At 28.1% G+C, this 25,832-nt stretch overlaps 1 protein-coding gene and 1 long non-coding RNA gene across 2 annotated transcripts; both read right to left on the reverse strand.

The window, feature by feature from the left end:
• Positions 1 to 3,710: 3,710 nt before the first annotated feature.
• On the reverse strand, positions 3,711 to 22,912 carry LOC123272739. Its single transcript, XR_006511147.1, has 3 exons — positions 22,827 to 22,912; positions 11,268 to 11,274; positions 3,711 to 3,723 (listed from the first exon to the last, which is right to left on the reverse strand). It is a non-coding gene; the product is annotated as an uncharacterized LOC123272739 (long non-coding RNA).
• On the reverse strand, positions 21,653 to 22,845 carry LOC123272725. Its single transcript, XM_044739727.1, has 3 exons — positions 22,460 to 22,845; positions 22,046 to 22,276; positions 21,653 to 21,869 (listed from the first exon to the last, which is right to left on the reverse strand). The coding sequence occupies exons 1-2, from the start codon at positions 22,790 to 22,792 to the stop codon at positions 22,178 to 22,180; spliced, it is 432 nt and encodes a 143-aa protein (XP_044595662.1). The 5' UTR covers positions 22,793 to 22,845; the 3' UTR covers positions 21,653 to 21,869; positions 22,046 to 22,177.
• Positions 22,913 to 25,832: the final 2,920 nt, after the last annotated feature.

Below are 25,832 nucleotides of genomic sequence, written 5' to 3' on the forward strand. Positions count from 1 at the left end.
ATTTTCCAGCATTTCTCCATGTTATCGCTATGAATAAGTGCAGAAATTATTTGAAGAGCTAATTTTCGTATATCCTTATTTATTTTCTTGGTTATCTTTGTACACTTTTTATCTATGTATCTCGCAGCAGTTTTAATCATGTGTGAGGAACATAAATGAATAGTTGTAAACTTTTCCACTCTAGGTGTCTTACGATAAACGCAATTAACATAATCTATAATTGATAATCCATTGAAAGCAAGACTCGCTGACTGCATTAAAGTTGAGCTGAAGTCTATTTCTATTTTGTCAATTACCGGTTGCTGTCTTTTTGTAATTAACAGCAATGAGTAGTGTAATTGATGTAACCAAAAAGATACAAATGGCACAGATTGCACAGTACTAATCATCTCTGCGATGGGAAATGGCTGAATCGGTTCACTGTTGTTTCCGGGCAGTAACAAAGAATAATAATATACGGTTGCTTCCATATCGGGTGGAGGGGCTATAATTGATCCTGTAGAGTCTAAAAAAAGAAAAACATGTCCTTTAGGAATGTTTTTTACCATTAGTAATTGTTTTTCACTATAAAGATGAATAACATAAGGTTTATTAAAATAAATATTTATAAAATTATCGAACCTTTAAATTCTTCGTCGTACTTTTTATACAACAATTCGGTGTAGGCATAATAATCATTCGATAAATCTTCTGTTTTTTTCTGGTCACTTTTAATTTTTTGTAAAATTTGAAGACTTGGAGCATCATTTAAATTTCCATGTTGTAAAATAACTTCGTCAGCTTTCTTTAACATCTGCAATTTTTTTTTTAAAGTTGATCCTTTGCCGATTTCATTGCCAAGAGCCTTTCTTTTTTCTCCAGTGATGTGTCGTCGGTGATTTTCAACATTGTCAGGATCATGAAAAATTTTTTTATTACGGAATACATGTACTTTTCGGATTCTGTGAGGTAGTGTAATGTCATCGTTGCAAACAAAATAATAATGAGTACATGTAGTACACTTACATGAACCAAAAGCTATAAAAAATTTTCGTTTAGAAGAGCCATATCTACATTTATGTCAGTCAAAATTCAAAATACATAAAGGATAATGCTTTTTAAAAATATCATTAAAATCGTTACACCATTCTTTATTTAATTTAAGCGTATTATTATAATTTTTTTCCCAAAATTCTGCTGGCAAATCAAAAGATTCGTCCTCGATGTTACAATCAGATGTTCTTATTTTTTTTATAGACTTTTCATTGTTTTCACTAAGAGTATTTTTATTTATTAATGGACTATTGCTGTCAGTTTTTTTATCACTATCATTATTTACATTGGCCGTTTTTCCAAATTCACCAGTTGCTAATGATGAATGGGAAAAACTCGATGATAATGATTCATTAGAATCATTATAATCATTATTATCATTATTTACAATTGAAGTTTGGGTTGAGTTACTGTCTTCATGTAATGAGCAATGTGAAGATCTTGACGATAATGAATCATTGAAGTCATATTTGTCATTATTTTCAATATTAAAATGTTTAAAGTAACGACTTCCAGCCCATCTTGTGTATGGAGAACTCGATGATACCGTTATATTTAAATCACCATTATTATTATTATTTACAATTGGCGTTTGTAAAACGTCAAAAGGTTCAGAATAGATTGAATCTGTAAATCTTGATGATAATGAATCATTAGAGTTACCTTCATTATTGTCTATATTATTTACAATACGAGCGTCACGCTGAACATTGTTGTTATCATCTATAATAGAAGTTTTTTCAGATTCACACACTACATTTTCTTCAAAAATATCATTTTCAGAGTCATAAGTTGCATCACTATCACTTGGGATAAATTTTTCAGGGGAATCTATAAATTTAAGTAAAATTTAAAAAGTCAAAAAAATATTTAATAAATAAAAATTTTATAGAAAGTAAATTCTTTAGTAGATAAGTAAGCAAAATTTTTTACTTAATTTAATTACTGCTTTTAATTATGAACGAATAAAAATTTCCACTTTTTTATCAATAACAAATTTATAAATGTGATTATTGATTATAAATTGTTTCAAATCAATAATTAATTAGAATATTTACTGAAAGATTGAATTGATATTGCCAAAATAATCATGAAATGTCAAAGCCAATGACAATTATTAAAAAATAAATACACAAAGTAGTATAATACAATACTAGTCAGACATGTCAAATTTAATGACTTTGCAATAAAATCAAAGCGGTTACTTTGATGATAGTTGTTGACGAATTTTTTTTTGACTTCAAGTTTGATATGCTAGCGCTGAATGAAGATAAACATGAAAGCGAATTAAAGGTAACTTAATCAGAACGATAAATATTACGTTGCTTGAATTAAAAAATAATAATCATTTGCGTGGATCAAAGACAGGTAATTAGTGGAAAATACTATCACGCAGAATTTTTCAAATTACATCAATTTAGTTATTTATAAGTGCACTGAAATTTATGAACAATATATCTGCATTATTTTAATTCATTGAAATTTTTTCGACAGTAATTAACTTAAGTAATAAATTTTGCCGTTCACGGTAAAATTGAAACAAAAATAGGAAAAATTTATATCAATTTTTACTTTACATACATTAGATGCTTACACAGTAGATAAGAATACCTTGTACTAGCAAAAAAATTTTTTAAAAAGTTTTTTTTTCTATTAATTTAAGTTGAAGAATGTTCCTTACTAAGGTACAACAGTATATTATAACGCAAAGGATAAAACTAATTGATTATAGACACGGGTAAGTGTTTGTTGACTGTTTGATAAAAGCTACGATGATCATTGTCATTATCTGATACTCTATTTTCACCTATGTCATGAACTATATTTTTTTACTATTCGTATTAAAATTAGAAGATTTAATGTCTGCAGTCGAAAAAAACGAGACAATTTAGGATCAGTTACAAATTTTTAACGGTGAAATTGATGATTTATTATAAGAATTACAAAAAATAAAAGCTATTTAGCGCGTTTGAAATTGACAGTTTCTACCTTTGACTAAGAATTAATTAGGTTCTTCATGCAACCATGCAGTCACATCAGTAGAATTGTCTCGATTTTACTGGATCAACATTATATAAACTAGTTGCAATTGTAGTGATATGAAAAATTATTCAAATCCAAATTTGATAATTTATCCGAAGTTTCACGCTAAATTTAAGATTTAGATAACGGAAAATTTTTATTAAAGTCATAATTTATCACACCAAAATTTATAATATTATACAAAAAAATTTTAACACTTCACACAATAACGAAAAATTTTTAATCTAGTATTGTATAGCTTCAAAAAAAACTTTTACTAGTTCGGACTTAACGGAGGTTTAAGGGGTAGTTTCGGAACTTCTAATACTTTCATGATTTTTTTGGATTATAGTTAGAAGTCAAAATAATCTATCTTTACGATAAGAGCTTAAAGTAAGACTCTAACGATATTTTTTCAATTTTTTTTTATCTTTCGACGCTAAAGGAGGCCTAAAAGATAGTTCCCCAGCTTCCAAAGCTTCTCTAATTTTTCGTCGTATTTCTAACAGCTGCTTAAAAGAACATAAATCGGTGGATTGACATAAGGCAAAGAATAAGATATTATAATATTTTTTTTATTTCGTTGGCGGAGCAACGTTTAGAACTTTTGATACATATCTTTTCTCTGCGTAAGAATCTAACAAATTGCTCAAATAATTTTTTTTATAACTTTTTTTTTCATAATAGTACTGGAATAAACATATATCTGATCATTTTTTTAATTATTATAAAATTGTTGTTATTATAATGAACATTTAATATAAAAATTCCATGGAATTTATGTGCACATATAAAAACTAAAAAAGAAATTATGCGCAAATTAAAAAAAAAATTTTTTACATAATGATTGATTCATTTTATAAACACCTGAAAAATTATCGGATACCTGGTGGTTTTAACTATTATGAAAATTAATAGAATTCAAAGAATTTTTTTACGAACCAATTACTGAGACGAAAATTAAAGATAAAAATTCAACATGTCAAAATTTTTAATTCTATGGACGCAAATTTTTTAAAATGTTTTTTCAGTATTAATTTATTCGCTAAAACAAACCCAAAACGATCAGATATCTGCTGATTTCAGTATCATTTGTTTTAATTAATGATATAGCTTATTTATCTAAGCTAAATGAATTAGACACTGAGTTACGGCAATAGGTATTCATGATAAATAGAAAAAATTAAGGAAAGTGATCAAAAAAACAAATCGGAAAGACATGGTAGGAAATTCTAAAGTAATCGATTAATATCCTTTGACAAGTATTTAGATCGGTTGTTATAGTCGACAACCATACATCCTGAAAATGGAAATAAGTGCCTGATTTGTCTTTAAATAATATCAGAATAATCAGAATCAAAAGTCCAATCACCTTGAGAACTTGTAAATAATTGCAGTACTCGTATATTTTGTTTTTTTTTATTTTGATACTACACGGAAAAACCAACTTCGAAATTTACAGAACTTTATATCTTATTTTTACATGGTGAATTATAAAAATCTTACATATTGAGTATGTAATTATCATAGACTTTGTAATGCGATAAAAACACAAGTTTAATATATAATCCTTACTAAAAATTTCAACTAATGGATAGAAATGATAGAATTTTTAACAAAAAAAAAAAAAAATTTATCTCAAATAGCGTAAAATGACATTGACATACATTTTTTTATCTTTTAAGAGCTTGTAAAAGAAAAAAATTTTTTTTTTTTAAATTATTGAGGTAACACACTTTGCTCCCATCCCCCTGGCCTAATATTGGACAAAGAAAAAATAACATTTAAATACTCAATAATTTTTGTAAACTGTAAAAAAATTAAATGGATAATTTTGTAAAATTGATCGTGCTTTCTAAAATTAAATTTAAAATTCTCAATTATCACCTCACAAAATATTAAAAATTTATACATAAGCGATGAATTGAATATGCTACAGTCTAATTCAATTAGCTTAAATAAAAATAACAATTTTATTATTATCATTATGTAAAAGACTTGAGGTTCCCAAATTTTCTTCACTGTTTATTTCACTAGCACTTTCAATGTTTTTTTTTTCAATAATTGCACAAATTAAATCTTTATTTGTGTGTAAATGAAACCAGCATTTATTTAAATATTTTAAAATTGTTTTGTCAGTCGATGAAATCGGTAAAATTATTTTACAAATATCAAATATTTTTGACGATTTTAATTTTTTTGACTCTTTTAAGAGTTCATTAATTAAAAGTCGAGGATTTTTAGTATTATACAAAGAAATTATTGCATTAGCAATTATTTCGTTACTAAAAATAATTTTACGCATCATATTCGTTGTGTATAAGTTGACAGATACTTTTTAATAAATGAACAAACAAGATGGATAATAAAAAAATTGACAATAGAAAACCATAAACCGAATAAACAAATGAGCACGGAAGTGAAGTCTCTTCGCGACCACTTTTAAATATTTTAGAATACATTTCAATTTTTATTGAGAGAAAAATAGCTTTCTTCAAAATTTATTAATTTTTTTTAATATTAAAAAGTAGTAGCAGGAACTTTAATTAATAATCGAGTTATAGCTTCGATTTAAAGCTTAATTAGTTAATTAGTTACTAAATAATGAAACATTCTCGATGTGCTCGCTCTATCTTCAATAGTGTGTAAGCTATATTGATAACAAAAATTAGAAATCAATTGCGAATGAAAATTAAAACAAGAAAAAATTTAATACCAGAAAAAAACACGGTTTTTACCGAGTTATTTTTTAACAATAAAAATAAAGTAGCAAAAAATAAACTTGGTGATTAAATAAACAAATGAAAATTTAGTTTATAGAAATTTTTTTTACAATATAAATTATAATTTTAACAAAAAAATGTTCCTCAATATCAATATTAACCTGCACAGATAGAAGGATTTATTTGTATTAGAAAATATTTGTTAATAGTTAACAAATCATTTATTAGAGACCGCTTTTTAGTATTAAATAAATATTTCTTAGTATTTAAAATAATTTGTTTATATTTAACAAATTTGATATTCATTTATTAAATATTAATAAATCTTTTTGAATACTAAGAAATATTTGTTAAAGACTAAAAAGTGGTCTTTTATAAATGATTTGTTAAATATTAACAAATATTTTTAACTATAGACAAATCCTTCTATCAGTGTGCATAAAAACATTGTTACTTAACAAATGCGTTTTAATGCAATAAAATAATTTTTTTCCGAAACAAAGTTCTTTCTAGATCATGAATTTTATAAATAATTAGATTCCAATAGAAATTTCAAGTATTGTTATGAACAATATTTTTGTTATTAACCATTATTTAAATCATGGTAGTAAAAAATTGAAAAATCTCAATGTTTGTATCTTTTTTACAGAAATCATTACGTAAGCGTTTAAAAATGAGCTTATAAATGAAAAAAGTTTGTTCGTTTAACCTCTAAGCGCGATTGAAGTAAAACTTCTTTGACATTTATGAGACATATTACAGCAAAGATTGAACGTTACTTAAGAAGAATGTGTGCTTATTGATTAATTATGAGTGAATGGATTAATTTATTTGTTGGTAATTAATGAATTAATAATTTGTAATCTGTATTACTAAATAATTGAATAATCAACATTTACGTATTTGCTAATAAATTGATTTCCCATAAGTAATTAGTTTTGTTGCTAATCAATTATCAATATATTATTTATTATAGATATCATTTGGAAGTAGAGAAATTTTCCGGAGCGATAATTATTCAAGAGAGCCGGTTGGTTGTACTGGACTCTGTAGAATCCTAACCGTTGCAAAAAAATTTTTAATATCTTCTCGAGAGTCCACCTAATAATGTCAGACCCTGACATGGCCCAAAAAATGGGTCTGAAAACTTTTTGGAGTGATAATTATTCTAAAGAGCCAGTCTATCGTATTAGGCCCACTGGAATATCCTAACCCTTGCAAAAAAATTTTGACTGTCTTCTTAAGAGTACTTTCAGTAATCCCAGACGCAGACTTGGCCAAAAAAATGGATCTGAATACTTTCCGGAGCGATAATTGTTCGTAAAAGCCAGGCTATCGTACTGGGCCCACCGTAATATCCTAACCCTTGCAGAAAAATTTTTAACATCTTCTCGACAGTCCACCTTATAATGTTAGACCCTGACATGACCCAAAAAATGGATCTCGAAACTTTCCGGAGCGATCATTTTTTTAAAGAGCAAGTCGATCTTACTGGGCCCACTGTAATATCCTAACCCTTACAAAAAAATATTCAATATCTCCCCGAAAGTCCACCTAATAATGTCAGACCCTGACATGGCCCAATAAATGGATCTAAATACTTTTCAGAGCGATAATTGTTCGAAAAAGCCAGTATATCGTACTGGGCCCACTGTAATATCCTAACCCTTGCAAAAAAATATTCAATATTTTCTCGAGAGTCCACCTAAGAATGTCAGACCATGACATGGCCCAAAAAATGGGTCTAAATACTAATCGGAGCGATAGTTGTTCCAGAGAGCCAGTCTATTGTATTGGGCCCGCTGTAATATTCTAACCCTTGCGAAGAAATTTTTAACATCTTTTCGAGAGTCTTCTTAATAATTCCAGACCCTTACATGGCCCAAAAAATGGATCTAAAACTTTTCCGGAGCGATAATTGTTTTAAAGGGCCAGTCTACCATACTGGGCCCACTTTAATACTTTAACCCTTGCAAAAAAATTTTTTATTCCATCTTGCGAGCCCACCTAATAATGTTAGACCTTGACATAGCCCAAAAAATGGAACTAACAACTTTCCGGAGCGATAAATTTTTTAGAGAGCCTAGAGTACTGGCCCACATAATTCAGCTGACCCTCGCATATGAACATTCCTACGTTTTATTTGCTTACCAGTCAACTTTAAATGCAAAAAAATTGAAATTATTCATTTTTATAATTTTATTTAGGAACAGGGCGCTCTTCGCATGTTTCAGCCCTGGTTTTTGTTTTGGCCGCTATTTACTTTGGCCGCTAGCTTCAGCTTCATGTCTGCAAGACCATAAGATCTAGGTTAAGAGAAGCTATCAAGCAGAAAAAATAATTTCTCTTGACGCAGAGAGTAGAAAAATTTTTTAAATAAATTCTAACTCTCTATTTTAAACTTAACCCAGTCAAAAAAAGGTACAACAAAATTAAAAAATTTAATTTTTGTTGCCCAAATAAAAAAAAGACAAAAAATAAAAAATAATAAATGATTATTCACCCTCACAAACATTGTCAGGTTGGTTTTTAACTAGATCTTCCAATGGTCGATCTGTATTTTCCAAATTGAAAAGTTCTTGGTAGAGTTTCAATTTCTTTTGGAGTAACTCTAGATCAGAGTTATTATAAGCTTGACGTTTGTTACTCATTTTTAAATAAGATAAAAACTAATTTTTTTATAATATAAATAGTCAACTAAATAAATTATCTTAAATAAATTAATTAAATTAATTAGATGTTTAAATGTGATGTTCACTTTACAGCGCACAAAAAACGTAATGAGGATAAATAAGACGGTTACCTGGGAAACGCTTTATATTTGTTTTTACAGTTGAACTTTGTGATGTGAATATGCGTACAAAGGCGGTACTACCTAGTGATCTCGAGAACGAAATTTGAAATATAATTATATATAACCGTTGATACATAAGCGGATCTGAAAATTGATCAAGTCTAATTATACTTCATTATATATCACCAAATCTAATTATATATGGCCAGATACATGTATCAGAGTTGGTACGTTGCATGATGAGAAATAAATTATTTTTTAGTTAGCTCTTAATTTTCAGATTACTCAATAATTATTGACTTGTTTTTAACTATAAGAGTAAATATAAAATATAGTGGTTTTTATAACAGAAATCCGAAAAAATAATTTTAATTTTTCTAATATAGTTCAATTTTTATTTTTCTTCAAATAGTTCCCTAGCGGATCCGATTACACCGAATACACTAAAATCACACGGTGTAAATGTGAAAAAATTACACTGTACTTACACCAGAGTACCACGGTGTGTTACAGTAGGATTTCAGTGTAGACACAGCGGTGATCAAAAACTGCTGCGTTACACCGTGTTTAAACCGAATTCTCACTTTGAATGTAAACAACAGGTGTTACACCGTCTCTACACTGGAATTCCACCGTAAATGTAAAAAAGCGTGTGTTACACCGTCTCTACACTGGAATTTCACCGTAAATGTAAAAAAGCGTGTATTACACCGTTTCTACACTGGAATCCCACCGTGAATGTAAAAGAGCGTATGTTACACCGTTTCTACACTAGAATCCCACTGTAAGCAACAAGAACATAGATATTACACCGTACTTACACTGACATTACTCCTAAACTTTTAAATCGGGTATTGCACCGTATCTATGCTGGAATTTCACTAGTTATAAAAATACCAGAAATACCCAGAAATCCCATTGTACACTGAGAAATAAATTTTCTTCCGAAAAAAAGAAACAATGCCGCAATAAAAAATTAATTTGCCGGAAATTTACAATAATTCAATTTCTGAGTTGAAGAAATAAAAAATTTTCAATCAATAATTTTCTTTTCAAAAAAATTTTTATAGATTTCGGAAAGAACAATTTTAGATGAAAATTCATAAATTTTCTATTATCTAAAATTTTTTTTCTAAACACAAAAACTATTGGTAATTATTTACAAGTGGGGTCCACCATTTTTTATTATCATTTTTATGAACGAAATTTTTTTATTTTTACAAAAAAAGTTGAATATCACCATTTTCTAAAAAATTTATAAATTTTTTGAAAATTTGTTAAAATGTGTTAATCAAATGTTTTTCAAATTGTTCATTTTTTATGTATTTTTCAAAATAAATATATCAAAATTTTCAAAAAAAAATGAAAATTAAAAAAATGAAAATTAAAATGGTGGACACCACTTGTAAATAATTACCAAATTTTTTCAACAAAAAGTGACTGTGAGAAAAATTTTTATTTCTTCAACTCAGGAACATAATGATTAAAATTATCAACAAATTAATTTCTTGTCACAACAATATCCATTTTTTTTAAAGAAATTTTTCTGTTTGAGTCAGCAAAATGACTTGTACATTCAAAAACTCTGTTATCAAATGATTCTACTAAAAATTGTTAAGCCTAGCACATTATTTAAAAATGATCATACTCCATAACATTTGTACTTAAAATTTTATTCACAAAAGATAGAAATACTTTTTTTTATTTATTTTAATTAATTAATTTTATTTTCTTATTTAATTTTATCTAATTTAATTAATGTAATCTAATGTTGTTAGGGAGTGAGGAAATTTTTGCAATATTTGTTGGACATTTCGTAGTAGAAAATACATGTTTACAAATTCAATCACTTATTAATTAAAGCACACTAATAATAAATAATGCATGTTTTATAGTATGAAATAATATTTATTGATTTAATAGAAATAAATCTTTTAAGATTTTTGCAAGCTTTTGAGATGATATACGTAAAAAAATTATAAAAATATTAAAGGTAAATAAAAACTTTATCTTTTTTTTTTATCAAAATCGAAATTCAATCTCAAAAGTACACTTTCAATTTTATTAACTCGTTAATTAAGATATATCAGTTTTATAAATAAAATATTGACTACTCATAATAGTATAGGATCCATTACTTTGAATTAGCGACAATAATTATAGAATTGCTCTAGGAACTGTTACCATAATTTGTATTCGTACTCCTTATCATTGAACAGGAACAAATTTCGTAAAATAATGGAGACAGTTCCTATATTTTTCTTTTCATGTACAGTCATTCAAGAACTGTTTATTTATTCATTTCGAGTATTACTTACTCGATACATTTATAAATTTCATACTCTTGATAATCTCTTTGTCATTAGTCAGTTTCCCAACAATTTGGAAGATCAAAAACAAAGATGCCCATGTCTGTACATATTTGAGTTGCAGGCCGGACTAATTTTAAATTGCTTACAAAAGTTATGTCGTTGCTTATTTCTACTTGTTTAATATAATTTGTACCATAAGCACTTTTTTTTAAAACGTAAACTTTTACGAAAAATCCTTTAAATCGAATATTCTTTGTTTTATTTATAAATAAAAATAACATTTGCTTTTTTTATGAATTGATGCCCCCCCCCCCCGTATAAAAAAATTACGAAAAAATTAATCTTTTTCTCTTCATTATTTTTGTTAAAAGAATTATTTTCAACTGCTATACTACCATACTACAATCAATTAAAACATAAAAACTATTTTTTTAGATCATAAATATTTCTAGAAAAATTGTATTAGTCTGTTCTTTTCGTTAAGAAGTAGTCTAATAAGTCTTCGCCAATAATTAAAAATAAAAATTATAGAATAAACTGTAATTTAATCAGCTATTAAAAAGAAGCTGTTGATTCTTAACATTCGACAAAAAATCATCTTTGTAGAGAATTTAATTTCCTACAAAACCATACCAAGGGTTTTATATTTGGTGCATTGAATTGTCTATAACAAAAAAATGAGTGAAAAAAAATCTGGAAAACGGTAGACCCTAAAGGCCATCCCTGCAACTTCCCGCTAATTCCATATCCAAGTGCTTAAAATTGCACTTATGCACTGATAGAAGGATTTGTTTATAGTTAAAAGTATTTGTTAATATTTAACAAATCATTTATTAGAGACCACTTTTCAGTCCTTATCTAATATTTCTTAGTATTTAAAAAGATTTATTAATATTTAATCAACGAATATCAAATTTATTAAATACAAACAAATTCTTTTAAATACTAAGAAATATTTGTTTAATACTAAAAATTGGTCTCTAATAAATGATTTGTTAACTATTAACAAATATTTTTTGATACAAATAAATCCTACTATCAGTGTGACGTTTTTGAACTTTTCGAGCTCAAAATTATAATTTATGTATTATTTTAGGCTCTCCGAGCTCAAAAAGATAGCTTTTCTATGCTTTTGAGCTCGTTGAGCTCAAAAGTCTGATGGAAGTTTCATAGAATACTATTTTTTGAACTTTCGAACCGCAATAACTTTTGAATGAATTAACCGATTTTCATGCGGTTGGTGGCAATCGACGTGGTTTTTAAGGCTCTAATAATGATTTTATTTCATCAAGAACGATTCACAAAGAAATGTCGAAGTTATGTGAAAAAAACACTTTTTTCGAAATTTTTCGTTTTCGATAACTCTCGAACGAATCAACAGAATTTCACGGGACTGGTGGCAATCGACGTGGTTTTTCAAACATAAGAACGGATTAGTTTTTGGAATCGATCGGTGGAGCCGTTTAGAAGTTATTTCAAATAAACGATTTTTTTTAAATTTTATTTTTGAGATTTTCAAAATCTAGCGAACCGAATCGATTCATATTTCTCACGAAATTTAATGGCAATGATATTCTTTGGATCGCCACCTATTTCGATCCAATCGGTCGAGCCGTTCAAAAGTTGTAAGAGGTTTACATACATACACTGATAGAAGGATTTGTTTGTATTTAATAAATCAATTTATTAAAATCTTAAAATCTTGGGTGGAAATAATATTTTTTACTATTAACAATATTTGTTAGTATTAACTAAATCTATTTTTTATGAAAACAAAATTTTTGTAACTATTAAGAAGCTTTAATATATTTAAAAAAATATTTATTTCCACCAAATAAGATTTGTTAATAGTTAACAAATATTTTGTTGGTGATCGGTGTTGGTAGATGGCGTTGGTACTTAACGCGTAGTTGTAAATAAAGAGAATTAATCAGACTGAGAATTATATTTACAAATAATTGTAAACTATTTTTCTTTTTATAATTTGTATCCTTTAATTTCATTTTACATTTACTTCATTAAATATCTAATTCTCTGTAATTTTTATAATTAAAATAAAACATTGAAACACGTTTCTGAGGAATTTTTTAAATATTAATAATCCAGTGTGTAAATACTAATAAATGATTTATTAAATATTAATAAATGATTTTATAGATGTTTATAAATCGTTCTTTATATGTTAATAAATCGTTTATTAAATAGTAATAAATATTTGGTTAGCACAAAAAAATAGCTGCTAATAAATAATTTATTAACTGTTAATAAATATTAGTTAAGGACCTATCCTCTAATAAATCATTTATTAAATATTAACAAATCTTTTTAAATACAAAAAAATCCTTCTATCAGTGTAGAACTCCGTGTTAATATTAAAGATAAATTAACATTGAACGTTATTAAAATTAAAAAGGTGTGTGTGTGTGTGTGTGTGTGTGTAAGTTTGTGAACCGATTATAAATTTTGAACGGCTTGACCGATTTGATCGCGGTTAGTGGCATTCGAAAGGTCTTGACCAAACTTAGATTTTTAATATAATTTGGACCGATTCAAACCGGTAAATTTTGAGAAATTTTGAAAAAACTACGAAAAAAATTTTTTTTAAATGTGGTTTTTTTAGAATAACTTTTAAACCGCTTTACCGATCGATTCCAAATCTAATTAGCTCTTAAAATAAAATAACCACGTCGATCGCCGCGTAAAAGCGATTCATTCATTCAAAAGTAATTGCAGTTTAAAATTTTAAGAATAGTGTTTTTTTAAATTGCTATTAGATTATTGAGCTCGAAGAGCTCAAAAGCCAAAAAAATCGAAATATTTGAGTTTGGAGAGCTCAAAAAATCTCACTCTTTTCGGAGAACTCAGAAAAAACAGATAAATTATATTTCGGAGTTCGAGAAGCTCAAAAACGTCATAAGTGCAATATCAAGCGTTTAGGTATGGAATTAGCGGAAAATTGCAGAGATGGCCTTTAGGGTCAACCGTTTTCCTAATTTTTTTAACTATTTTAATTAACGTTAGATTTATGACATTAACCATTAAAATAATAAAAAATCAATCTTTTAGTCAATATAGTGAACCACATCCAAGATTTTTTAATCGTTACAATAATAAAAAAATTTGTAAGTTATAACCCTTATAACAATTTTGGCGAAGATTTTCAGAATTTTATTTTTGGCAACAGAATTATTCTGGGTGACAGCAAAATCATTTTGTAACAGCAAAAAATTATTTTTTTCTATTTTGTTATGCTTACAAATTGATTGATTTCGGGATGTTTATACAACTATATTTATTCGTTACTACAACATATTTTAGGTTATCCGATCTGGTCTTTTAACAAAATCTTTTTTATAAGCTTAGTTGAACAGATTTTTTAAATATAACTCCAACATAATCTTGATACTTTTCTAAATCTTAAAACTACTAAAACTACACTAAGAAAACCGTTTGTTGGACTCAAATGCGCAGATTTATTTGAAATAAATCAAAAATATTTATTTAATGTTAACAAAATTTCTTTCATTTAAATATATATTACTTTGAATTAAATACTACTTCGTTTTGGTTTATTTAATTGAATCGACTCATTTATTTCATTCAAATATAGATTTGTTAACTATTAACAAATTTCGCTTTAAAGTAAACCACGCCTGATGCCGCTACGGTCACCACTTATTTTATTCCGTAAGATTCCTATATTCCAGTGCATTGTCTTTTATTATTATTAGAATTCTTTTTGATACAAATAAATAAAATAAATAAATATATATGCATGCTTAGATAAATATGTATTGGAATAGTTTACTAATAGACATTATTAATTATGATACTGAAGTTAGCAGACATCTGTCAATCTTTTTAATTTTTATTACAGGTCAACGATAAAAAACATATTCAAAAATTAGGAAAACGGTTGACCCTAAAAGGCCATCCCTGCAACATCCTGCTAGTTTCATACTGCACCGCTCAAAATTGCATTTATTACGTTTCTGAGCTCTTTGAGCTCAAAAATATATTTTCGTATCATTTTGAGCTCTCCGAGCTCAAAAGTCTGGTAGAAGTTTAATAAAACACTAATTTTTGAATTTTCAAACCACAATAACTTTTAATGAACTAACAGATTTTTACGCGGTTAACGGCATTCGATACAGTCTTTTGAGCCTCATGGAGAATTTTTGAGTTTAATTTGATCGAACCAGGAGATTTCGGAGTAATTCCGAAAAAAAAACACTTTTTCGGTTTTCTTTCGTCAGGCGATAACTCACGAACAGATGTCTAACCGATTTTGACCGGACCGGCGAGCGATCAAGCGTGGTTTTGATGTTAAGAACTGATTAGTTTTTGGAATCGATCCAGTAGAGCCGTTTAAAGAAGTTACATTCCAAAAACCTACATTTAAAAATTTTTTTTTTCAAACGGGTTTTTTTTTAAGATTTCTCAAAATCTGCCGATCCCGAAGATCAGATTCCAAATTGTATTCAAAATCTAAGTTTGGTCAAGCGCACGCTTTCGAATGACAGAAATTGAGCCTCCGATCAAATCGGCAGGTAAGCCGTTCAAAAGAAGATGCCACTGAGGGGACTTTGCACACACACACACACACACACATCACACACACACACACACACACACACACACACACACACACATTCCGTCGCGGGAATAGTCAGGAAGCTTCCGAGGACCTCAAAACGTCAAGATCTGATGAAAACTCGATTTTGGAAAACAGGGGTAAAACAATAACTTCCCGATTTTTGAAAATTTTCAATTTTCTTAGCGAAAAGTTAAAAAAGTTTGCACTTGTAATTTTTTTCAATTTTTTGACGTGGAATTTTAATTAAAATTTTTCATAACAATTTTACTGTTATAAAGAGTCAAAAAAATTTACAGATGTCTGTTAATTTATAATAAGAAAGTTAGTCGACATTTTCAATTTTTTTATTTTTGCTTAATGTGTTAAATTAGAACTAAATAATATTTTTAATTGCATTTACAGTTTGAGTTTTAAGTACTGTGAGTTTAACTGTCTGTGTTTAAAAATTTTTAAAACTATTCTACTTCTTCAAAAATCACGCCAGGAAGGGAACGTAGTTCAGTTTATCCTGAGGGTACAATTTCTTATAATTTTGAAGTTTTTTCTTATTCCTTTTGAATATTGCTGTCCGTGACATTCCTCGATTCCCGCTCATTATAAGAATAATTTGGTAGCTGAAATAAGATGAGAATATTTTTCATTTACAATTCCCAGTCATTTAAGGTAGTACGAGCACCAAGGCAACTTTTGATAAAAGGCTTTGAAATTTTTAATATAAAGTTTAAATATGTCTAAATAAATTCCGAAAATTTGAAGGAGATTGCCCGATTATTTATTTAAATAATTAACTTTGACGTTGAGCAATTTAACATCGGTCTTATGGGATAACCTCCAAACATAGATACATTTCTGTATTTTTCTCGGAAAACTGTCGATGAATATTTTTAAAAAACTTATGGATGAAAGTAAATATATTAGTGAAAAATTTAATTCAAAAAAATTTACACTTGCCCGACTAATTAAAGTGTATTGATTAAAAGAAAAATAAATGCCGCCATTAGCCAATGTTAAATGTATATCTATATATTGAGAAAAATCATATGGTTGCTGCTCTCCCCGCTCGTACTTCCTTAATCTATATAGCATTGTAAAATACGGATGAATTAAAGCATATTAAAGCAAATACCGATGAATTTTATTTTGACAATAAGAAAATAGAAAATTTCCTCTCATAGGAAAAATCTATTTTTTTTGAATTAATAAAATACTGGAATTCGTTTACTTATAATTATGTTATTTTTTTTTTTACTAATAAAGAAACCAATTTTGTTATGAGAGAATGAAGACTGATACATATTTTCATTGTTTTACACTTATTTCAAAAAATATACACCTCACTCATCTTGATTATTTTACAAGTCTATTTGAACATTTTTACATTATAGTTCCTTTTCTTCATTTCTTTAAAAATATTTTCTACTTCAAGACATTATTAAAAACAAAATTTCGTCATTGTTGAAGTTAAGGAGTCATAAGCCAACAAGTAATTTTAAAATGTGTGTGATGAACAAAAGATATTTTTTGAAATAATCATAACACTCAATTTATAAAATTAACAAAAAACTTAAAATGTTCATGTACACTGTTATGTTAGTAAGAACTTATAATTTTTTACGATCTAAGTATTAATTGAATTGATCAAAAGTAATATTTACAGACAAAATAAAAACAGATAATCAAATAGTATTATGAAAAGACTAGAATTAAACTAAAAATTTGTTAATTTTAATTTTCAATATATAACGTGAGTGTTATTAAAATGTATATTGGTAACTATTAAAATGTATATTGGTAATTAAAATGTATATTGCATATATATTGTATATATGATAACCTCGTGATCTAATCAAATGAGTCAAAGAAATGTGAATACAAAATATTTTAATTTTGAAAGATCTATAATCTATATACCATGTTATAGATCTCATAAGGGTGTATAATTATTATGTGATTACGGTACTCGGAAACCATAAAAGCGAATAAAAAAATATATTTTTGCCATTTACATAATTATGATCTAAAAGTATAATACTCACTAAAAATTTCAAGTTTTGGAAGAAGATATATTCGTTAGTAAAAAATAAAATCTAATTTGGATAAAAATTTTTGAACAATATAAAAAAAAACATAAAAGTCAGCAGACCCTTGACGTTTTTAGATGTTATTCAAGGAAGTTCGAGCGTAACTTATGAGTCAAAATAACGATTAAATTTTTTTTTACTTTTAGTCTTCCCAATATTCGTCAAAATCCTTTATTTTGAATTAAAATAATTTGAACGATTTAATAATCTATAATTTTTCCTTATTTTATAAAATAAAGTAATAAAACGACTTTCGTATTTATTACTTGCCGGATTAAATAAACAGATTTGGCAACAGCGCGTTTGACTACACCAATTACAGAGACGTGCATGAGTGTGTGAGTTAGATATTTCTCTCTCTGTAACTATATTTCTATCCTTTTTTTTTCTCACCTGTTGATGCAACGTTGTCAAATCTTTATTTGAATAAATAGCTGACGATAAACGAGTTAAAAACTTAAAATTTAACTTTAAATACTTCAAAAACTATATCGGTAATGTATTATTATTAAATTTTTTTTTATATTTTACAACAATCCAAGTTTCTTGTGTATAGTTTTTTGTTCGTTAAAGTTGGGAGGTTAATATTGAAAAAAATAATTAAAGTCTCAACTAAAGTTCGTCCACCATAAGAGCCCGTGTATAAAAAGATGAAAAATGTGATTTTTGAAATTTAATCTCTAAGCAACTAAACGGTGAATCTTTTTAAAATTTTGGGATTAGAAAAATGACATTTATTTATACGTATACTCAATTTCAAAGCTCAAGGTTGGAAATTATTTTTTATATTAAATTCGCTCGAACCTCCTAAAAAACCACATTAGTTTAAAACAATTATTTATAATAAATTGAATTAATAGTTCTTTGTGATTTTTGCATATCGAATTTTTTTATATTTTTTTTTTTGTGATATTAAAATTAGCTGACAATTGTCAATTTTTTAAATTCTTATAATAAATCAATTACAATAACAAAAATGCTTTTCTACAATTTTCACTAATTATTTTTTTTTTATTTTTACAACTGGAATTTTTTATTAAATTTTTTGCTTAATAAATTTCATTGTTATGAAATGATTAAAAAATTTCTAATTGTCGTCAACTTCAGTGTCATTTTTTTTTGTCTTTCATTTGTTAAAAACATTTTTTAAATTATGAATTATCTCTTATTTTTATTATCACTAGAAAAAAAATTAAGTAAAGAAAAAAAAATTTTTTTTTTGCAAAAAAAACATGGTGAAAAAAAATTTGCTCACATTGTACATTTTTCAAATATCTACGATTAAAAAATAATTTTTTTTTAATCCGCCAGTAAGACAGCCAATACCTACCCCGGAAGTCATAAAGCTGTTAAACAAAATTTTCAATTAAAAAAATTTTTTTCAACTAAAATACTTTCAAAAATGATTAAGTAGATTTCTAATAAAAAAAATGTTTATGTATGCTTATGTCTTTTCAACGGTACCTAATAGATATAATCCCTTATAGTATCTGTAACACAACATACAGAAATGTCTACTTTTTTCTGGAAATTTTTTAATATAGCAATTTGTAAACAAACTTACCTTTCTACTGGAAAACAAATAAACAAAATTTTTATAATTTTGTTTTGCTATAGAGATATAATAACAATAGTTGGGTACACTTACGTAGTAAAATACTATGTCACTAGTAAAAAAAGAATTGAACCACAATATTGTGTTTTATAAAAATTTTACTATTATTGTAATGGCTGACGCAAGAAGTATTTTTAGTCACAATGGCTTCTTCACTCAAAATCAGGCAGTACTACGCGACAACCATACGAAGTCGGCTTGAGCGGGATGTCGAGATGTTGAGATAGAGTGGGCCTGAGCAGAACTGACTGCGCATATCTCATACACCTGAGGGACTTACAAGTGTGGTAGTAGTGTGTAGAAGAGAGAATTTTCTCGAACTTCAAACCTCACTGTAATCATTTATGAGATACACAAAGTATCATTTAGCCGATATCGTTACATATAGTGAATTAGTTTTTATCCATATACATATATATATATATGTATATGTATATATATATGTATATATATATATAGTAAAAAAATTTTTTTAATTTATTAAATTATTTTATTGGAGTACAGATTGCACAGAGCTGAGAAATTTTGAGTACAGTTTTGTTTTTGCCGAATAAAATATTGAATAGAGATTTTTAAAAGCGCGTCAACACTTATAAAATACTATTGAGTAAAGATTTCATAAAATACAATTGGTACTGAGTAAAGGTAGTTTCGAGTAGTGTAGAATTGAGTAAAGATTTTTTATTTAATTTTTTGTGTTGAATACAGTATGTCGCAGAGTTGAGTAATCTGGAGTAAAGATGTGTAACTGCCAAAAAAATTAAAGTATGATTACAGGGAGACTTCTGTAAATTGTTTTTAAACTTTGTGAAAATGTATTTAAAATAAAAACGCCGTGCGGAAATTAGATAGAATTTCATGTTTCAATTTCCACTTTATGACGAAAGTCTCAAATTTTCCGTAAATTCCTAAACGCGCTTTACATAGCTTCAGCACATTAAAATTCAATGAGTTACAACTGTTAATAGCGCATGTACAGTTTTATTTCAATACTGAAAGCGCTCCAAAAAATTTTTTAAATGATGAAAGTTGAAACTTTTAAAAGATTATTATTATCTTTTTTTATTTCCTCGCGACTTTGAATTTTCTGTGAAAATGGAACAATTATATCGTGTACTATTTCCATTTGAACACGGCAATTATATGGTCCATAATAATGCATTGTTTATCCCAAAATTTTTCTAAAATAGTCAAAAATAACGTTTCACATAAAAATTTTTATCTTCACCAAATGAGAGTACATTATCCTGGTTAAAAATATGAATTGAAAAGAATTGAGTCTATGTAAATATATATCTAAATGTTCATTTTGTGCATATACAGTTTTCATTGACTAATATTTTTTATTTCTTTGTAATCAATTTTTTTAACCAGCGGATACACTGTCAACTCGTTTTGAATACTCCGTTGAGACACTAAGTGTCAACAGTGCATAAAACGTTTATGAATGAAACGAATGACCAATGCAAACGTGATGTATATGCGAGAAAAATTATGACTTTGATGAGAAAACTACGTTATAAGGCAAATGAAGGCTCCAACAATCTCGAAAATAAGCTTGGATGAATTTTTATCGATTCAAAAAATTTATTAAATTTAATAATATGATGCTAATTTTTTGAGAATATTAAAAATGTACACCATGTTATGTAATTTCAATAGATATTATAAATGTTAGATCATATGAATTCCAAATTCGACCAAATGAATTTATCACATTATCTTAGCGCATATGAACTTAGACAAGTTTTTCATTACGAAAGTCGCAATAAAAGCCTAAAATTAGTGAAAGATCAATATTGAAGCACATTCAGTGGAAATTTGGTGTTTGGAGATTTGTGAAAAATGTAGCTGAGGTTTACACCTGTGTTACACCGATGTGTCAACATTCGGTTAACTCCGTATAAACACCAAATTTCCACTGAATGTGCTTCAATAAAAACCTAAAATCTGTGAAAGACCAATATTAAAGCACATTCAGTGGAAATTTGGTGTTTATACGGAGTTAACCGAGTGTTGACACATCGGTGTAATATAGGTGTAAACCTCAGCTAAATTTTTCACAAATCTACCGTGTCAATACGGCGTTTTTTCGGTAGAAACTAGGTGTAATCCATATTACACTGAGTTTACACCGTTACACACCGTGTAAACGGATCCGCTAGGGTTATTACTATATTAAACTTGAACGATATTTATTGTTTATATTAATATTTTATTAATATAAGAAAAGCGTATTATATCATATAATCTTCATTTTACATTCAGGCTGATTGAAATGTAATTATTATAAGATACTACTCTTACATAGTGCATAGCTGACGTGAGAAGAACATTAATGTATTTAATTTTTAATTTTTTAAAAACTTAAAAATAATATAAGATTGAATTTTCTTGTTGTTAATATAATAAAAGATTTATCATAGAAAATAAAAATACAAATTATAAAGTGCAACATAGTAAAATAGTTTAACATAAGACATAAATGATTCAAAGTTTTTTTTTTTTAATATTTAAAAAACATTTTTCTAAATGTTATCCAGTCGGATTTTTATTATTTTTCTTCTCGAGTTCATGACTCCGCTTTAATTCACCAACTCTTTGAGACATGGCTCTTTCAATATCGCTTCTAGTATGAGGAACTCCCTTTCTAGTTTTCCATCCCTTACTAGTAGCCAGTTGTAAAGCAAAATCTAAAACAGATCAGAAAAAGTTGTGAGTATAATAAAAAACATTTTATAAGTGTATATATAAAGTTATGAAAGATATTTGAAATATAGAAAAAAATTATAAATTCAATAATTTAGCAACATAAAAGCTTATATTAAATTTAGATCCAACAACAAAACTAAATATTTGATTTAATTACCAACTATTTCATTTCGCGCAATTTCATTGAGCGGTTATATTTGCAATTCTGGTTTCTCTGATTTATGAGCGCGTGAAGCTTGGCCAGTGTAAGTAGCGGTTAAATAACCGGAAGGTTTGAAAACACCAGTTATTAATCTCCGCGCCACATGAGTTGCTTGACTGGACAATGTTTTTTGGCTAAGTTATACTCAGATTTTTTACAGTAAATCTGGTCTATTAATTTTTCCATCTATATTATAAAAATTGTTATTAAATAACACTCAAAATAATGATAGTAATTATAATAATAATAATATTAATAATAATAATAATAATAATAATAATAATAATAATAATAACCAGTATAGTTACGGCAAAATAATTGTAACCAATCAAATTTAAAATAATTACAAATCTTCAATTTAATGCGTACCTTTTCGTCTGCCCAATCTTTCCCATACAGATCATCGTCTTTAATGAGATCCTTCATAGCATCTGATTGAGTTTTATCAGCGTCGTTATTGTTACTGACTTTATGTGCTGCAGGTTTATCACTAGGAACGACACTCTTGAATTTCTTGTCTTTAACGCCGGTGAGATCATCTTGTTCGTATTCATCAAATAAATTTTTGCTTTTATCATCTGAATTACCTTTTTTGCTCGTTTCTTCATCTGTGTCTACTTCTGACTCAGTTCGAGAATCATCACAATTCTGTTTTGCTGTTTTGGATGATTTTTTAACAATTGAAGAGTTAAACTCTTTCATTGATGTAGCTATAGAAGTGATAAAGATTTTCAACAACCCTGGCGGTTTCGGCGACACGGTGAAAGCATGGTCGAATGACGGTTGTTTCACGGTCGTTTCACCGTATAAAGTTCGTTCTTACCGAACGATCTGTCAGTCAGCATCGGATACCGTTGTGAACGATATCTACTATAAATTTGGGTAAGGCTTACCCTGATAGCCAAGTTGGCCGCAACTTTCTGTCAATCTACTGCCGCAACTTGTCACCAACTTGGCGGCAACTCTTGGAATGTAACTCGGTTGGTGTCAACTTGTTCACCAAGTTGTCACCAAGTTGTCGGCAAAAGTTGCTCTGAAACTTTTTCACACCAAGTTGACGATAAGTTTCTCAAGAAATTTGGCGACATATTGCGGCAGTAGATTGGTCTCTTTTTTCTCAGAAACTTGTAGCCAACTTGGCGCCAACAGTTACAAATTCGGAAGTTGACCGCAAGTTGTCGCTAAGTTGGTGGCAACTATCTGACACCAACTTGGTTGGTCTGAAACTGTGGCTATCAGGGTATAATCCCGAAGAGCAAAATCCCGAACGAAACTCTTATCGACATAGGATATTAGTACGTAAGTTTCTATAAAAATCAATAGATGGCGATATATGTATGCTAAATAGCAAAGAAAAAAAATTGAACGGAGTGAAACTCGCACGCATAAATGATTATGATAGCAAGAAAGTATGAAGCTCGGGTATTCAAAGGGCATCCCCAAGTCAATAATTACAACTTCTTCAGGAAAATTAAGGGGAAATAGGCACATAATAAGTCAAAATGTTAATCTGTGCTATAGACGTCGTCGAGAGGAACGGAATTATGGACCCATCAGGCCCATAATTATATACCATAGAAAAATTTTAATTTTTAGTAAAAAAAATACTCAGGATACGACAAATGTCATTCCAAACTAAAAAAAATAAATTCAAAACTTTGGTAAGACCCATAAGGCCTCGAAACGTCACGCACAAAATTGTGCTAATCTGAAAATTATGTAGAGCCTCATCAGATCTCAACTCTGATTTCTAGTAAATTCTGAAAGTGATTTAGTGCATGCTTACGAAATTTCGGAGTTCTAGGAGCTTTAGAAGCAGCGTCTTTAAGGCTTGGCGCGTTTTTTGAAAAACGGTCAAGCTTAAAAATGATGTAAAACCTATTCAAGCCTTATCTTTGACTCTCAGTGGGGTTTGCAGCTGATTTAGCGCAAGCCTACAAATTTTTAGAGTTCTGGGAGTTTGAAAGGCAGCGCGTTTACGGTACGCCCGTTTTTTGAAAAACGGGCAAGCTTAAAAATTAAATAAAACCTAATCAGGCGTCATATTTGACTCTTAGTGGAATCTGCAGCTGATTTAGTGCAAGCCTACGAATTTTTAGAGTTCTGGGAGCTAAGAGTTAGCGCGTCAACGGACTGACGCGTTTTGTAAAAGATGGGCTAGCCTAAAATTTTAGTAAAACCTATTCAAATCTCAAATTACTTGCTTAGTGGAGTCTGCAGCAGATTTAGTGCAAGCCTATCAATTTTTGAAATTCTGAGAGCTTTTAAAGCGGCGCGTCTAAGGCCTGGTGCGTTTCTTAAAAAACGGGTGAGCCTAAGACTTACTTTGAACCTTGTGGGATCTCATCTCTGGTTTATAATAAAGTCTTCAGCTGATTTAGCGTCTATAAAATTTTAGAGTTCTGGGAACTACTACACGCCACATTTAGCATACATATATCGCCATCTATTGATTTTTATAGAAACTTACGTACTAATATCCTATGTCGATAAGAGTTTCGTTCGGGATTTTGCTCTTCGGAATTATAAGCCTTACCCATAAATTTATTGAATATTTACGGTACATACGTAAGTGAATCTACGACGTTATGACCGACACTGTACGCTCAATATACTGTCCAAATACGGTGATTTTACGCTACTATCACGGACAATAAAATAAAAAAATATATTGCGGACAGTCTAGACCGAGACTCGAACCCGATCCATCTGGTCGCACGCCCAAGACTCTACCAGCTAGGCTATCTAAGACACTGCACGAAAGAGTTGATTTAGTCACATCATAAAGTGTCAAAACCAAGTCATTTTTTTTTTCATTGCACAGATAAAAATAGCTTAAATAAAGTTATATTTTTTCCATGACTTCAATATAATAATCGTAATAAATGATTCAAATTTTTGATGATTACGAAATTCTTAATTTCGAAATTATGGTGAAATTATTAACTGTATAAAAAAAGATCTGGAAAAGAAATTGCTAAAAGTTGAATTTTAAAAAAAAAATATCTCATAATAATTTTTCTTGATAACAAACAATTTTTCCGTAATTTTGAAATTAAAGTTTTCGTCTCTAAAAAAAAAAAAAAAAAAAAAAAAAACAATATTGATTATTATATTTTTCATAATCAAAAGGTATTATAGTTTCTAATTTAAGACTATAAAAAAAATTCATCACTTGTAAGCCATAAACTCTTCTGAAAAGTATTGAAATGATGGATTTCTGTTGATTGCCTGTAATCTGATTAATTTTTTATAATTTTACTTTGAAATAAACAAAATTACAATAATTTAATATTTTTTTTTAATTTTTCATTCCGATTAGTTACTAAAAATTTCTCATTTACCTATCTTTTTATACACTTTGAGTATTTTTAATGAAATAAAAAAAAATATAATCAGCACTTTTTCATTGTTGACTAGTAAAAAATTCCTGACTTACCGACAATATACGCTCGTTTCACGGTCGTTTCACTCACAGACTACTGTGCATCTACCACCGAGTTACGGTTTTTTGACAATTTATATGTTTTCGAATGACTGTCAAATGACAGACGATCGATCGATGATCTACGATTTTTACTCAGGTAAAAAATCGGAGAAGTCAAGTAAAAATTTGGTTTTTCGAATAGTGAAGTATTATAACTATACAGAATAAAAATCATAAAGTAACAGTGAAAAACTTTCACAATGATACTCGTCGTTCACTGTCAAATGACGGCCGTTCGATAGTCAAGTGACGGTC

This window comes from Cotesia glomerata, linkage group LG10 (genome assembly GCF_020080835.1).
Source record: "Cotesia glomerata isolate CgM1 linkage group LG10, MPM_Cglom_v2.3, whole genome shotgun sequence".
NCBI lineage: Eukaryota > Metazoa > Arthropoda > Insecta > Hymenoptera > Braconidae > Cotesia > Cotesia glomerata.